We start from the raw sequence: 12,445 nt of genomic DNA, 5'->3' as shown, positions 1-12,445 counted from the left end.
GATCCTCTACCCACCGCTACCCCCACCCGCACCCCCAGGGTTTGGATTACAGGTGAGCACTGCTTCTTGTGGCATCATAAGTAGATTCTTTGACGTCTGACGTCCGACTCAGGTCCTCACACTTGTTTGGGAACCACCTCACTGACCCAACCACTTCCCCAGCTCCCCATAAGGCAGCTCTTAAAACTTTCTTCTTTCTGGTGCTGGGGACTGAACTCAGGCCGCCAAGCACTCCAGACCAACACCTATCATCGAGCCGCAGCTCTGCCCTAAACTTGCTCACCTAAGTTATAAATATATAAAATATCCTGTTCTGCTCTTGCTTCTTACTGAGTGTCTATCTGTGTCAATATTACTGTGTTTTACACTTCAATGATGGAGTCTTGTATGCCCCCACCATAGTAGATATTTAGGTTGTTTTTTGAATTATTAGCATTGAGCTCAGTGTTTCAGTGACTTTTGTCTCCACCATTTCGTATATGGGTGAACACATATGATGTTCCCAGACACAGAATTGCCGGTCCACACAACATGTGCACATCTATCTTTTTGATGGATATTGCCAGATTTTCTTACATAAATGACATGTCTGTTTCAGCCGTACATACACACTCCCATTTCCCCATGGTTTCTTGTGGTGTGTCCCAGGGCTCTGCTCTCTGGGCTCCCCAGCTGTTGGCATATTAGTATCCGCCCCCCACTGCTGTGTCTCCGCTGCTTTCCCTGAGTCCTGGCTGCCCAGAGCTGGCAGCAGCCCCTGCTGGTTTTGTTTCGCATGAACTCAGAGGTTCCCTTACCACCACAGTTAGGAGGTGCTAAATGTCATTCACACTTTGTACACTTCTTTATGTATATGAGAATACTGTAGCAGTCTTCAGACACACCAGAAGAGAGCATCATATCCCATTACAGATGGTTGTGAGCCACCTGGGAATTGAACTCAGAACCTCTGGAAGAACAGCCAGTGCTCTTAACCACTGAGCCATCTCTCCAGCCCACTTTGTACACCTTTAACAGCTTCAACTGTTGGTGCTGTGCTTTTCTTTAAACATCACTTGCTTATATTCTTATGAAGAAATATAGTAAAAAAAATTCTCTTATGACAAAAATTAACCGAGGTATAGGCTTTAAATCACAAACACAAGAACTCCTGGTGCTTTTTAATTTAAAGAATTTCCCTGATGCTAAGGTTGAATTGCTGAAATAAACCTTATGTATGATTTTGATGGGGATTGGGGGATATAAAAGGAGGGGAGGGGACCTGTAAAAATACAAAACTGCACATACCCTGTCACCTGGAAATGAGTTAATTGATATTTTTTAATTCACATACTTCCAGGCAAAAAGGCAAGGCCCCTCTACACTTAGAGACAAGTGTTGTCTAATGTTCTCCAGCAAAGCATACCAAACATTTATTGACCCACCCTCTACACAGGAGAATCTCCGATCTTTGATATTTTTTGAAAACAATAAGTGACCTATGAAAGCGGTGCCTGGGCTTATGTGTACGTGCACATAGAACAGAACCCTCTAAAATTAAAAAAAAAAAAAAATCCCCAAATCCCAGAGATCCTTGATGGAAATTGATACAAAACCTGGTCTGGGCTGAAGAGATGACTCAGCAACTAAGAGAGCGTAGAGCTCTTGCAAAGGACCCAGGTTTGGTTTGCTGAGGACCAGGGTTCAGTTCCCAGCACCTATATGGTGCTCACAACCACCTGTAACTCCAGTTCCAGGTGACCCAACTCCCGCTCCTGACCTCTGAAGCACACACATAGTGCATACATGTGCACTCAGGCATGTACACACGCACATAGCATAACATCAACTAATATCTATTTGAAAATAGACGCTGTATTTGTTTAGTGGTTAATGTATTCCTAAGAGTGTGATAGCACACTGTGTGAATACAAATACACCAGCCAGAACTGGCTTGGCTAACCTTGAATATAGGCTTAGAGACTCTGATACTCAGATACACAGTCTAGATCTGGCACTGGAGAGAACAAGATGACATCAGTTGGTATTTATTTCAGGCACTGGTGGATAAGAAGAATAAAGGTCTAGAAGGAACGAAATCTCTGCGATTCCTGCAAAAAAATCCCATCTCTCAGGCTCGGCTTCCAACCCCCTCCTTGGAAATGGCTTCCTATGTAAGTCTGAAGCTTTTCTTTGAAACACTACCTACAAGGACTTCAGTTGGCTCGTGCTTAGGGTAGTTTGGGTAGAAAACAAATAGGAGCTAACAGTGTTAGTGTCTCAAGCTGTGATGTAAAATCAGTTCCTTCTCTTTTAAATTTCTTTCGAGTTCTATTTCTTCTGCTTTACGCGTATCTGGCTATTTTGTCTGCACTTGTGTCTGTGCACAACATGCATGCATTGACCCATGGAGAACAAAAGAAGGTGTTGGATTCCCCTGGATCCGGAGTTACAGAGAGGAGGAGGAGGAAGTGGGGAGAGGAGAAGGAAACAGGAGGAGAGGAGAGATGGAGAAGGAGGCAGGCCTGACCTCATATGGTGGCAAGTCCCTGTAACCTCAGCACTGGGGAGGGAGTCCAGGGTAACAGGATCACAGGTGACTGCAGCGTATTCTCAGAGGAGGGATGCAGCAGGTGAGTGAGAGCCTCTAACATCTGTAGCTTTCTTTGGGGGACTCTGAAGGGACACTGACTAGCTGGCTCTCCACTACTGGGCCAAGAAAGGCTCCCTCTCCAGACTCTGCTCACACGGTTAGTTATTCCTTGTCTGTCAGGCGTCAGCTCCCCCACTGCCCTGCTGATCGATTTTATATTGAGAAGCCTTAATGGGATTTCCAGGTTTACTTCTTTTGACGCACATCCATTTTACACAAGCAGATAACATCTTTTGAACAGGACTCTCATTCTCTGCCTAAGTCCTTCCTTATTCTCCTCCACCATACATTCCTTCCAGTTTCATGTGCTTTTTGTTTGTTTGTTTGTTTTTTTGTTTTGGGTTTTTTGTTTGTTTGGTTGGTTGGTTGGTTTTGTTTTTTGAGACAGGTAGACCAGGCTGGCCTCAAACTCAGAAATCCACCTGCCTCTGCCTCCCGAGTGCTGGGATTAAAGGCATGTGCCACCACTGCCCAGCAAATGTGCTCTTTTTAAAAATTAATTGATTATTTATATCCTAAATGTTGCTCCCCCCCCGGTTCCCCCCTCCCAGAGTTCTTTACCCCATCCCCTCACCTCTTCCTCTCTGAGAGGGTGCTTTGCCCAGGGGATTCCCCTTCTCTGGGGCATCAAGTCTCTACAGTATTTGGTGCATTCTCTCCCACTGAAGCCAGACAAGCCAGTCAGTCCTCTGCTATCTATGTGCCTGGGGTCTCAGAACACCTGGTGTATGCTCTTTGATTGGTGGTTCAGTCTCTGGGAGCTCCCAGGGGTCCAGGTTAGTTGACACTATTGGTCTTCCTATGGGGTTGCCATCCATTTCAGTTCCTTCAGTCCTTCCCCTAACTCTTCTATATGGGTCCCTGGGCTCAGTCTAATGGTTGGCTGTAAATATCTGCAGTTGTCTCAGTCAGCTGCTGGCAGAGCCTCTCAGAGGACAGACATGCTAGGCTCCTATCATGCATGTCCTCTTGGGTCTGGGTTACCTCACTCAGGATGATATTTTCTAGTTCCATCCATTTGCCGGCAAAATCAGTAATGCCCTCGTTTTTAAGAGCTGAATAGTATTCACATGCTCTTTTAAAACCCCACTGATATTTTGTGGGTTGTATAAGGGCACATGGCCATGTACTGGGGCATGGGTAACCTCTCAGGGTTGCATTCCCGAAGAGAACTGTCTTCCTTCCCCTACCACAATCAACTGCTAGTAGCTCATCGGCTAGAGGTGAGATTTCATGAGCCCGCGCCCCATGCATCCAGGGATTTTGGTGGGTTTGATCTTGTGCAGGTCTCTAGTGTGCAGTAACACACCCATTGTGAGTTCGTGTGGGCAATGGTACTGTCACATCCAGAAAATACCATTTACTTATAGTCGCCTGCTGCCTCTGTCTCTTACCCTCTTTCTGTCCCCTCCTCCACGATAATCTCTGAACCTTTGGAGGAGCGGAATGGTAGAGTTGCCCCGTTTAGGGCGGAGCACGCTGGGGTCTCTGGCTCTCTTCATGCTGACACGTTTATTTCAGTCAAGTTTTGCAGATGGTGACTCTTAGCCACTGTATCCTGATTTTGCCAGTGTAGCTAACTCATGTGAAAAGCCTCCCCCAGTTTACCTGCTTTCTTCATTGCTCATAAGCAAACATGAAAGTCTCATCGCTAGAGGACATTATTAGCTGTACTTGTGGATGCAGAACGATTCTGCTGGAAGGGGCTCCACGCGGAAGGCTAGTCTGGCGATGCCATCGCTCCTTTCTTTTAGGCTCTCATTAGTGATGTATTATTCATAAACTAAGAATGATGAATTTTAATGATGCAGTAGGTAACCCTTAAGACACGGTGTGTTCGAGGAGAGCAGAGCCCCATCTTCCCCTCTTTTAATTCTTTTGGCGTCTATCGCACCCTTATGCTTGAAATCTTCAAAAACTGTTTGCTTCCCCAGGCTGCTGCTGTTCTCAGGCTGCTCCCCTCTCTGTCTCTGTAGGAAGAAGGAGAAATAGAAATGGCTGTGATCTACTTGCAGAAGCTACTCCGGGGCAGAGTCGTGCAGAACATGGTGCGTAGGTCTGACCACTGGGCCAGCACTTCTCCCCTGAGAGGAAACAATGGAAACTGTCTGTGCTTGCTGCATAGGCGAATTCCTTCCTGTACCTTGCTCCCCTGTTTCGATGTATTATAGAATTAATTTAGTTAATTTCCCCCTCCCGGCCTCCCCCCCCCCACATCATTGTCCCTCTGGGCCACACAAGGGTAAGAAAATAGGAAGTACCTGCTTGCTGGGGGCCACAGCTGTAACTCAGCCTGCACAAACCGAACTGGGGAACTGCTACGTCCCCAGACTTGCTGCTCATCTGGTGTGTGACTCCTGCCGCGTGCCCTCATTATATCGTGTGTATCCTCTGGGGTTCTTTCTTACTAGGAATCTCATTTTATCGGGAAGTAATTTGAGTCTGAGGGGTGTACCCCTAACAACCAGCAGGCCTTGTGCTGCTCCTAACTTTACAAGCTTTGGCGGGATGATCTCTGCTGCTGCAGCAGAGCTCACAGCCTATAAAGCCCTCTTTCATGGGTCTCCCTCCTGAGGACTGTAGTTCTCAGGAGACTCAGACCTGACAAGTCCAGGGCAGCTGGCGAGCACCTGAGCTCAGCACTGTGAATCAGGCAGTGCCTTTCAGATAGCCCATTGTGTACTATGAGGCAGGAGGCTCATTCCTTGAAAAAGCAAACTGGCCTCAACTGCCATTTCAGGTTAAAAGATTTTTTTTTAAAGGAGGGCACAGTAATTGAGTGGAGGACTCTATTTCCTTAACATGACCCTGTAGTTACTACCTTGTCTGTGTCCGATGCAGAAAGCAGCACACTGAAAGCACACATCCACACATTCATACCCATACCCACAGAGAGAGGGGAGAGAGGGATGGGGAGGGCAGAGGGAGGAGGAGGGGACCCTCATGTACACCAGCATCCCTGCACAGAGTGCTCAAGAGAGTGGGTTCGAGCTGGTGAACTAGCAAGCAGCCGGCACGGAACTCTCTCACACATGTCTCCAAGCTCACTGTGTGGCCCTCGCAGTCTTGGCACATGATAACAGGCAGATCTTTTTGGATTTGCTTTGTTGCAGATGTTTGAGGGCAAGGAGAAGCGGCTGGAGTTGATCCTGGAGTTGCGCACCAGTCATGCCCTGCAAGAGGATGACAAGCTAGTGAAGAAAGCAGAGAAGCAAGTGACCCTGGCTCTACAGCGGCAGAGGAACCTGCATGAGGACAAGGTTCTGCCCTTTGCTCCCTTTGCGCCCTTTCTGACTTGCAGTACATCCCCTCGAGGGTGGTTACTGTTATTACGGCACTGGAATAACGATAGATGAAAGGATTATAAAAATTATTCTACAGCCAGGAGCACAGCATTCTGGGCAGCCCAAAATATGAATGGGGGCGGCCCCCAGCTGAGTGGAACCAGCGCTCTTTCACTGTACTTAAAAACAAAACAAGACAAAACAAAACAGAACAGAACAGAACAGAACAAAACAGAACAAAACAAGACAAGCCAAAGAAACAAGAGATTGAGCAGTGGTTGTGCAGTCCTTCAATTCCAGCAATTGGGAGGCTGAGGCAGGCTGATTTCTGTGAGTTCAAGGCCAGCCTCATCTACAAAAAGAGTTCCAGGATAGCTAGGGCTGTTAAATAGAGAAACCCTGTCTCAAAAAACCGAAAACAAACATACCTTTTCCAAAGATTTTTTTATTCCAATTCAAGTTTTTGTAAACGTTTATTTAATAACTCTGCTGAACTCTCTCAAGCCTGGGCTTAGCAGAAAGATTGAATAAGTTACAAAAGTTAACATGAAAACATTTGGCATCCCATGTGGATTGCTCTTGCTGGCTATGCTGCCCATTAAATATGCCTGTGCCTCACAATGATTGGTGACTCTCATCAGGCTCCCCTGCTCTACCCCTTGTTGCTAAACTAACAACAACAAATCTCTGCCCAGTTACAGAGCTTTAGTGTTAAAGCTGTAGTACTTACAGAGACATTGTCTGACTCACTTTGAATAACACATGTAACTCTATAGTATACTATGCTATATGGGAACTGAGCACAAATAATAACCAACTTGGGAATGACAACAGCTTCACTTTTTTGATAAGACAGCAGTGCCATAGGTCAGTGACCCTATGGGGGAGTGTTCAATTTTATATGACATCAATGTCATTGACATTCAGTGGGCTTGGGAGAGTAGGGGCAAGGTTGGAGGTGAGACAGTAAGAGAGTCACACGCCGTGCCACCTAAAAGTAGGACGGATGACAGATAAAGATAATATGGACCTAGAGTGTCTGCATCTGGTGGTTCTGGTGTCTTGGAGATGTTCAGACAGGGAGCGCAAAGCCAGGAGAGCAGTAGGCCCAAGGTAAGATGGGAAAAATTCTCTCCTTGGCTCTTTGAGGCACATAGAGCTAAGGAACCTATGGAGTGGATATTCACTGTCAGCTAAGCAAGATGGGAAGGGTTATTGGGAAATACTGTCACCCCTCCAAAGACTGTTCAACTTCAGTCCTAGGGAGGTTCCCAGTGCAGGAGTGTGAGGGAGAGGAGCGTTCCATACTCATAAGAAGGCTGGTCTTTTTACCTTCCGCCGTTTCTGTGGAGAACTGTTCAGGACACACAGCTCCTCCATTTTGGGATGAAGGAATGGTAACGGCTGTGGCAGTGATGGCTGCTAAGCACTGCCTGAGCATGCCTGGCTACGTTTCCTAAAAAGGAACAAGGACACGAACAAGCAGATGTGGATGGATCTTAGGTTAGCTGTTTAGGAAATGAGAGCGTTTAGATCCATGGAGACAGGGAAAGAATCCACCCTCTCGGATATCAGAGCATCACTCTTGATGCATGTAAGAGTAGCGACAAGCCCTAGCTTCACCCTTTTTAGTGTTCACTGTTGAAAAGGACATTGAACTTGAGGGCTGGAAAGGATGTGTGTGTGTGAGGGAGCTGAGCTAACCACTACCCTTGGCAGACAGTCTCAGTCAGCGTCATTACCCCTGTGACCTGGATATATCCCTTCCCTTTAGACACAAACCAGAGGGGGCTCAGAGCAGAGCCATCATGGCGGGAAGAAGGGAGACTTTCCCTTTTGCTCCAGAAGAGGGAGGGGAGCAGAGAAGCCATTTTAAATGCTCTTCTGTGAAAGCCAGGGCACGGATACCCACACATCAGTGGCGTACCCCTGACTGAGCCCTCCTCGGGTCCCTTATTTTACCTCAGTGGTGCATGGGCTTTTAAGCTTTATCCTGCGGTGTTTTTAAAGATGACTGTTAATACCTTTGAACTTATTAAAAGTCTAAAAAGTACTGAGGTTTTCCACTTTCATGCTATTCAATGTTTGAAAGTCCTTCAAGCTTGTAGGAAAGAACCGGACATTTAAAAATTAAAAGTTGTCATGAGTGAATTTCTAGGAAATTCCATTTTATTAAATTGAATACAATATTACCTTTCAATAGAAGCCTCTTGTTTTCCTTCATGTCTGACCTCCTACATACAATTTTTAGAAATTGCACTGTGTTGCTAAAAAAATGTCTCACTAGGTCGCATTTGTAACGCGAGGGCTGTGATCCATCAGGGACAGACTAGGCAATCTGCTTCCTCAGATCTAAGTTTGTATTACATAGCCCAATAAGTGCCCCAGGGTGGGGCCATTGGAGCATAGCATTTCCGGTTAAGGCTGGTCTGACAATGACCTTGCTTGGTCGTTTTGAGTCATCATTCGACCCTTAGTGGCCACCATTCTTAGAGTCTTTTTTATTGTTTTTCAGTTGTCAGTGGTTGAAAACCACTTGGGTGACCTGGAAGGAAGAGTGTTGGCGGATATGTTCGACTTCCTGTCCAAAGAGCTGGTGAGGCTGCAGGAGGAGAGGAGGATCCACGCCTTTGCCATGCTGGCTGAGCGCCAACGGCGCATGCGGGAGGCAGAAGAGAGCGGTCGGCGCCAGGTGGAGCAAAGGCGCCTGCAGCAAGAGGACATGATATTCAAGGAGGCAAGCTAGGGCAGCTGGGTGGATGTAAACTCCCCAGAGGGAGCCAGATGTGACCAAAGACGTCCCAGACTGAGATTTCTCTTGAAATCATACAGACATTTCATGACATAAAATGGGGTTTGTGAATTTTGTGTTTCACTTGATTTAGCAAGTGTACCGGCTAGTTTGTGTCAACTTGACACAGCTGGAGTTATCACAGAGAAAGGAGCTTCAGTTGAGGAAATGCCTCCATGAGATCCAGCTGTAAGGCATTTTCTCAATTAGTGGTCAAGGGGGAAAGGCCCCTTGTGGGTGGGACCATCCCTGGGCTGGCAGTCTTGGGTTCTATAAGAGAGCAGACTGAGCAAGCCAGGGGAAGCAAGCCAGTAAAGAACATCCCTCCATGGCCTCTGCATCAGCTCCTGCTTTCTGACCTGTTTTGAGTTCCAGTCCTGACTTCTTTGGTAATGAACAGCAATGTGGAAAATGTAAGCTGAGTTAACCCTTTCCTCCCCAAGTGCTTCTTGGTCATGATGTTTGTGCAGGAATAGAAACCCTGACTAAGACAGCAAGTATGCAGAGTTTCCACTCTAACTAGGAAGTGCAGAGGCTCTGGGGATACTCTAGGGAAAACACAGACACAACTCTCCTCTCCTGCAATTTAAACGACATAGAACGCATACGTAGTTCTAGGATTCAAGATTCCTTGAAGGGAGCAAATGAGGCCAAGAACTAGGTCCTCTTTAAGGAGTTGAGGCCCGAGGCAGACACAGGGTGAGCTGGAGAATGGGGACTAGCCTAGGGCTTATACAACCTGAGGCTGTGGTTCCTCTTTTCTGAGGTAGGTAAGTGGAGAGAATGATGAATGTTCAGGGACAGGAGCATAATCAAGAATATAACTGAAACCTGGTTTGGGATGGCCAAGTGGGAAAGGGAGAAATTTCAGTGACGTCTAAGGACACAAAAGGATTAAGGTTTTTGGGCCTGATTTAAGGACCATTTATGTGCAAGTACATATGTCATTTTACGTATATACACATACATATACATATACATCATATACATATACACATATATACATGGTCTGTATTAAGCTGACCTCATCTCTATTATACGACTCAGCTATCTGATGTTCCATGTTTTTGTAGCTTGCTTCCTAACTACAGGCTGAGCTTCATGAGAGCAAGCATACTGCGCACTCACGTTGTACTCTCTGCAACATCAGCATATGCCCTGCACACATTTGACATTCAACAAGTGTCTTGGTTGGTAACGTATTGAACTGCCACCAAGATGCTAACATCAGGAAGGCAAGGGGTTCAAGGTTGATATTGGGGTTGAAGGTACATGAAGAATAAGTATTGCACACTTAGGTTGCCTAACAGGTCTTCTAAGAAACAGGTCTTATTTCAGATTTAAAGAAATATTTAGACATAAAAATGAATTTGCCTCTAGGAGACTCACAATTTGTTGAGGCATATGCATACACGCAAAATATGTATAGACAAAGATTAACAGTTGATGCTCATGGTACTCTGTGCATGTGTGTCAGAGAAGGGGAGAGGGAGAGGGAGAAGGAGGAGGGAGAGAGAGAAAGAGAGAGAGGGAGAGAGGGAGAGAGGGAGAGAGGGAGAGAGAGAGAGAGAGAGAGAGAGAGAGAGAGAGAGAGAGAGAGAGCCCGAGGTTACATAATTAGCAAAAGTCTAAAGCTAAGTAAGGCCTATCATGAAAGTGGAATAGGCCGTGACCAGGAAGGACCCAGTGGCCTTCTCAGGCACTAGCAGCAGCTATACGAATACTGATTCATACTGCACATGTGTTTGATTGCATACCCCCCAAAGTCCTCTGAATTCTATTTCATGATATCAAGAAATCTCCAAAAAAAAAAAAAAAAAGTAATCAAGAGCCATTATGACAATGCGGCAAACCCGTGAGTGACCTGGGACCCTCCAGGCCTCCTGCTCTGCAGCCTCGCTTTTATGGCTCATGCTTGGGCTGCCTAGAAAGCCTAGGCAGTTGGATGAGAAATAGACGGGGCTGGTGACTTAAATAAACTTTCATCTCATTTACAAGAGAAGTTCCCAAGTACTATTTTTATTTTTGCAGGTGATTAAAGTTCACCAAAGTACGGTAACCTCCTACCTGGAAGACATCATACTGAACACCGAGGAGAGAACTGCAGAGGAACAAGCCAGAAAAGAAATCGAGAAGATCGCTGAGGAGATCAACAACATCGCTTATGAAATGGAGAACCGGTACGCATCGTGAGGGGAGACGGAAATAGTTGATGTCATAGATACATAGCCACTGTTATTCATGTGTGATCTTTCAGGCACTTAGAGCTCCACCAACAGTCTGAGAGCCATGTTTGACATCCATTGTCTCACTAACATCACTCTTTATGCTGGAACTCAGCATTCCTGTTCCCTTCCTGGTAGGAGCTTAGGGATTGACTTCCCCAGTTTTTCCTCCATCCTTGGACTTATTTCCATCCCCATGTATCATTACAGTGCCCAGAGCATAACAGCAAAGCGGATGGATGTATGTGTTTGACATTATTTGAACTTAATCCTGAGGCATTAGACTTCTAAGCACTTGGCTAAATTTTTAACATGTGCTTCGTAGGAGGCTGGATAGGATCAGATTCTAATTTTTTAGGATGTCAAACAAGCTCTCCAGGAATATACTGTGTCAGATCACGGCATTCACGTGACTCACGTAGGCCATGTGGGCATCGGTGCCCGTCAGCTGCCCAAGCAGGGAAACAGTGAGGAGTTCCTTCGTTTATTTGTGCCTTTGCTTCTTTGCCAGCCGAACCTATCTTCAGTCAGAGGAGATTGTTGCAGAGCTGGTTTACAGTTTTCTCATCCCAGAGGTACAAAAAGACTTTGTCAAAGAGAAAGGTAAGCCCCACCCGCAACCCCAACCCCACCCCCTTAGGCTCTCTTCCCTGCTGTATCTCCAAACCAAGGTGTGGGGATTTCTGGAGAAGCCCTGGTCTGGCTTCAGAGCTTGTTTCTCTCTCTTCTTGCTGCTTGGCTGCAGAGGCAGGATTGGCCTCCAGTAACAGTCAGAGCACCAAGCTTCACCTTTTATAAGAGGACGTCCTCAAGTTCCCAGGGTGTAGCCTCCCACTGAGTGGGCACAGAAACAGTGGGTGCTGAAAAGCAGGGACACCCTGAGAGTCTAAGGACATTTGGCCATTTCCTGAGTCACTAACAGTGCTTCTGCTCGGGGGTCATCTCAGTACAACAGTTTCCATTTATCCTTTGTCAAAAACGGCATTTTTAAAAAAAAATAATGGTACTTTTAGTCAATAGAAAAGGTAAGAATATGTATTAAAACGCAAAATACATTTGGGGCTGGAGAGATCGACACAGTGGTTAAGAGCACACACTGCTCTTCCTGAGGACCTGAGTTCGATTCCCAGTGCCCATATCAGGTGGCTTACAACTGCCTGTAACGCCAGCTCCAGGGGGATCTGGCATGTCTGAACTGTGACCTGTGACCTCTGACCTCTGTGGGCATTTGCATTCATGTGGACACCCCCCACTCCACCCCCCCACACACACTCACATACACATAGTTAAAATAATAAAAATAAAATTTAAAAATTTTAAAGATTTTTCTGGAATCTTCAAACTGTTGCAGAGCCAGGTCTGACCCCAGGGAGGGATGTCATCAGGACAGAACTCGGGACAGTGACCCACAAGCCTTTAGCTTGTAGAAACTTCTGGAGAAACCGAAGCAGAAAAATGAAAGATTTGCTTCATTAGGGACAAAGGGCTAAGTGGACCCCAATGCGTCAGGTCA

At 46.2% G+C, this 12,445-nt stretch overlaps 1 protein-coding gene across 2 annotated transcripts in view; it reads left to right on the top strand.

Annotated features, from left to right (window-relative positions):
* The window catches only part of Cfap91 (cilia and flagella associated protein 91), a 44,033-nt gene that overhangs the window by 28,327 nt on the left and 3,261 nt on the right, over nucleotides 1-12,445 (top strand). The window contains exons 11-16 of one of the 2 annotated variants that reach the window (XM_021184911.2): nucleotides 2,037-2,153; nucleotides 4,609-4,680; nucleotides 5,746-5,892; nucleotides 8,432-8,653; nucleotides 10,739-10,887; nucleotides 11,444-11,535. In XM_021184911.2, the coding sequence (XP_021040570.1) occupies nucleotides 2,037-2,153; nucleotides 4,609-4,680; nucleotides 5,746-5,892; nucleotides 8,432-8,653; nucleotides 10,739-10,887; nucleotides 11,444-11,535 (799 nt within the window). Of the gene's footprint in view, nucleotides 1-2,036; nucleotides 2,154-4,608; nucleotides 4,681-5,745; nucleotides 5,893-8,431; nucleotides 8,654-10,738; nucleotides 10,888-11,443; nucleotides 11,536-12,445 lie in introns of those variants that run through there. The other variant, XR_015045705.1, reaches the window with a different exon arrangement.

This window comes from Mus caroli, unplaced genomic scaffold, assembly GCF_978045245.1.
Source record: "Mus caroli unplaced genomic scaffold, Mus_caroli_1 scaffold_17, whole genome shotgun sequence".
NCBI classification, from domain to species: domain Eukaryota; kingdom Metazoa; phylum Chordata; class Mammalia; order Rodentia; family Muridae; genus Mus; species Mus caroli.
The sequence above is the reverse complement of the archived record's forward strand: the minus strand, read 5'-3'. Positions and strand labels throughout refer to the sequence as shown.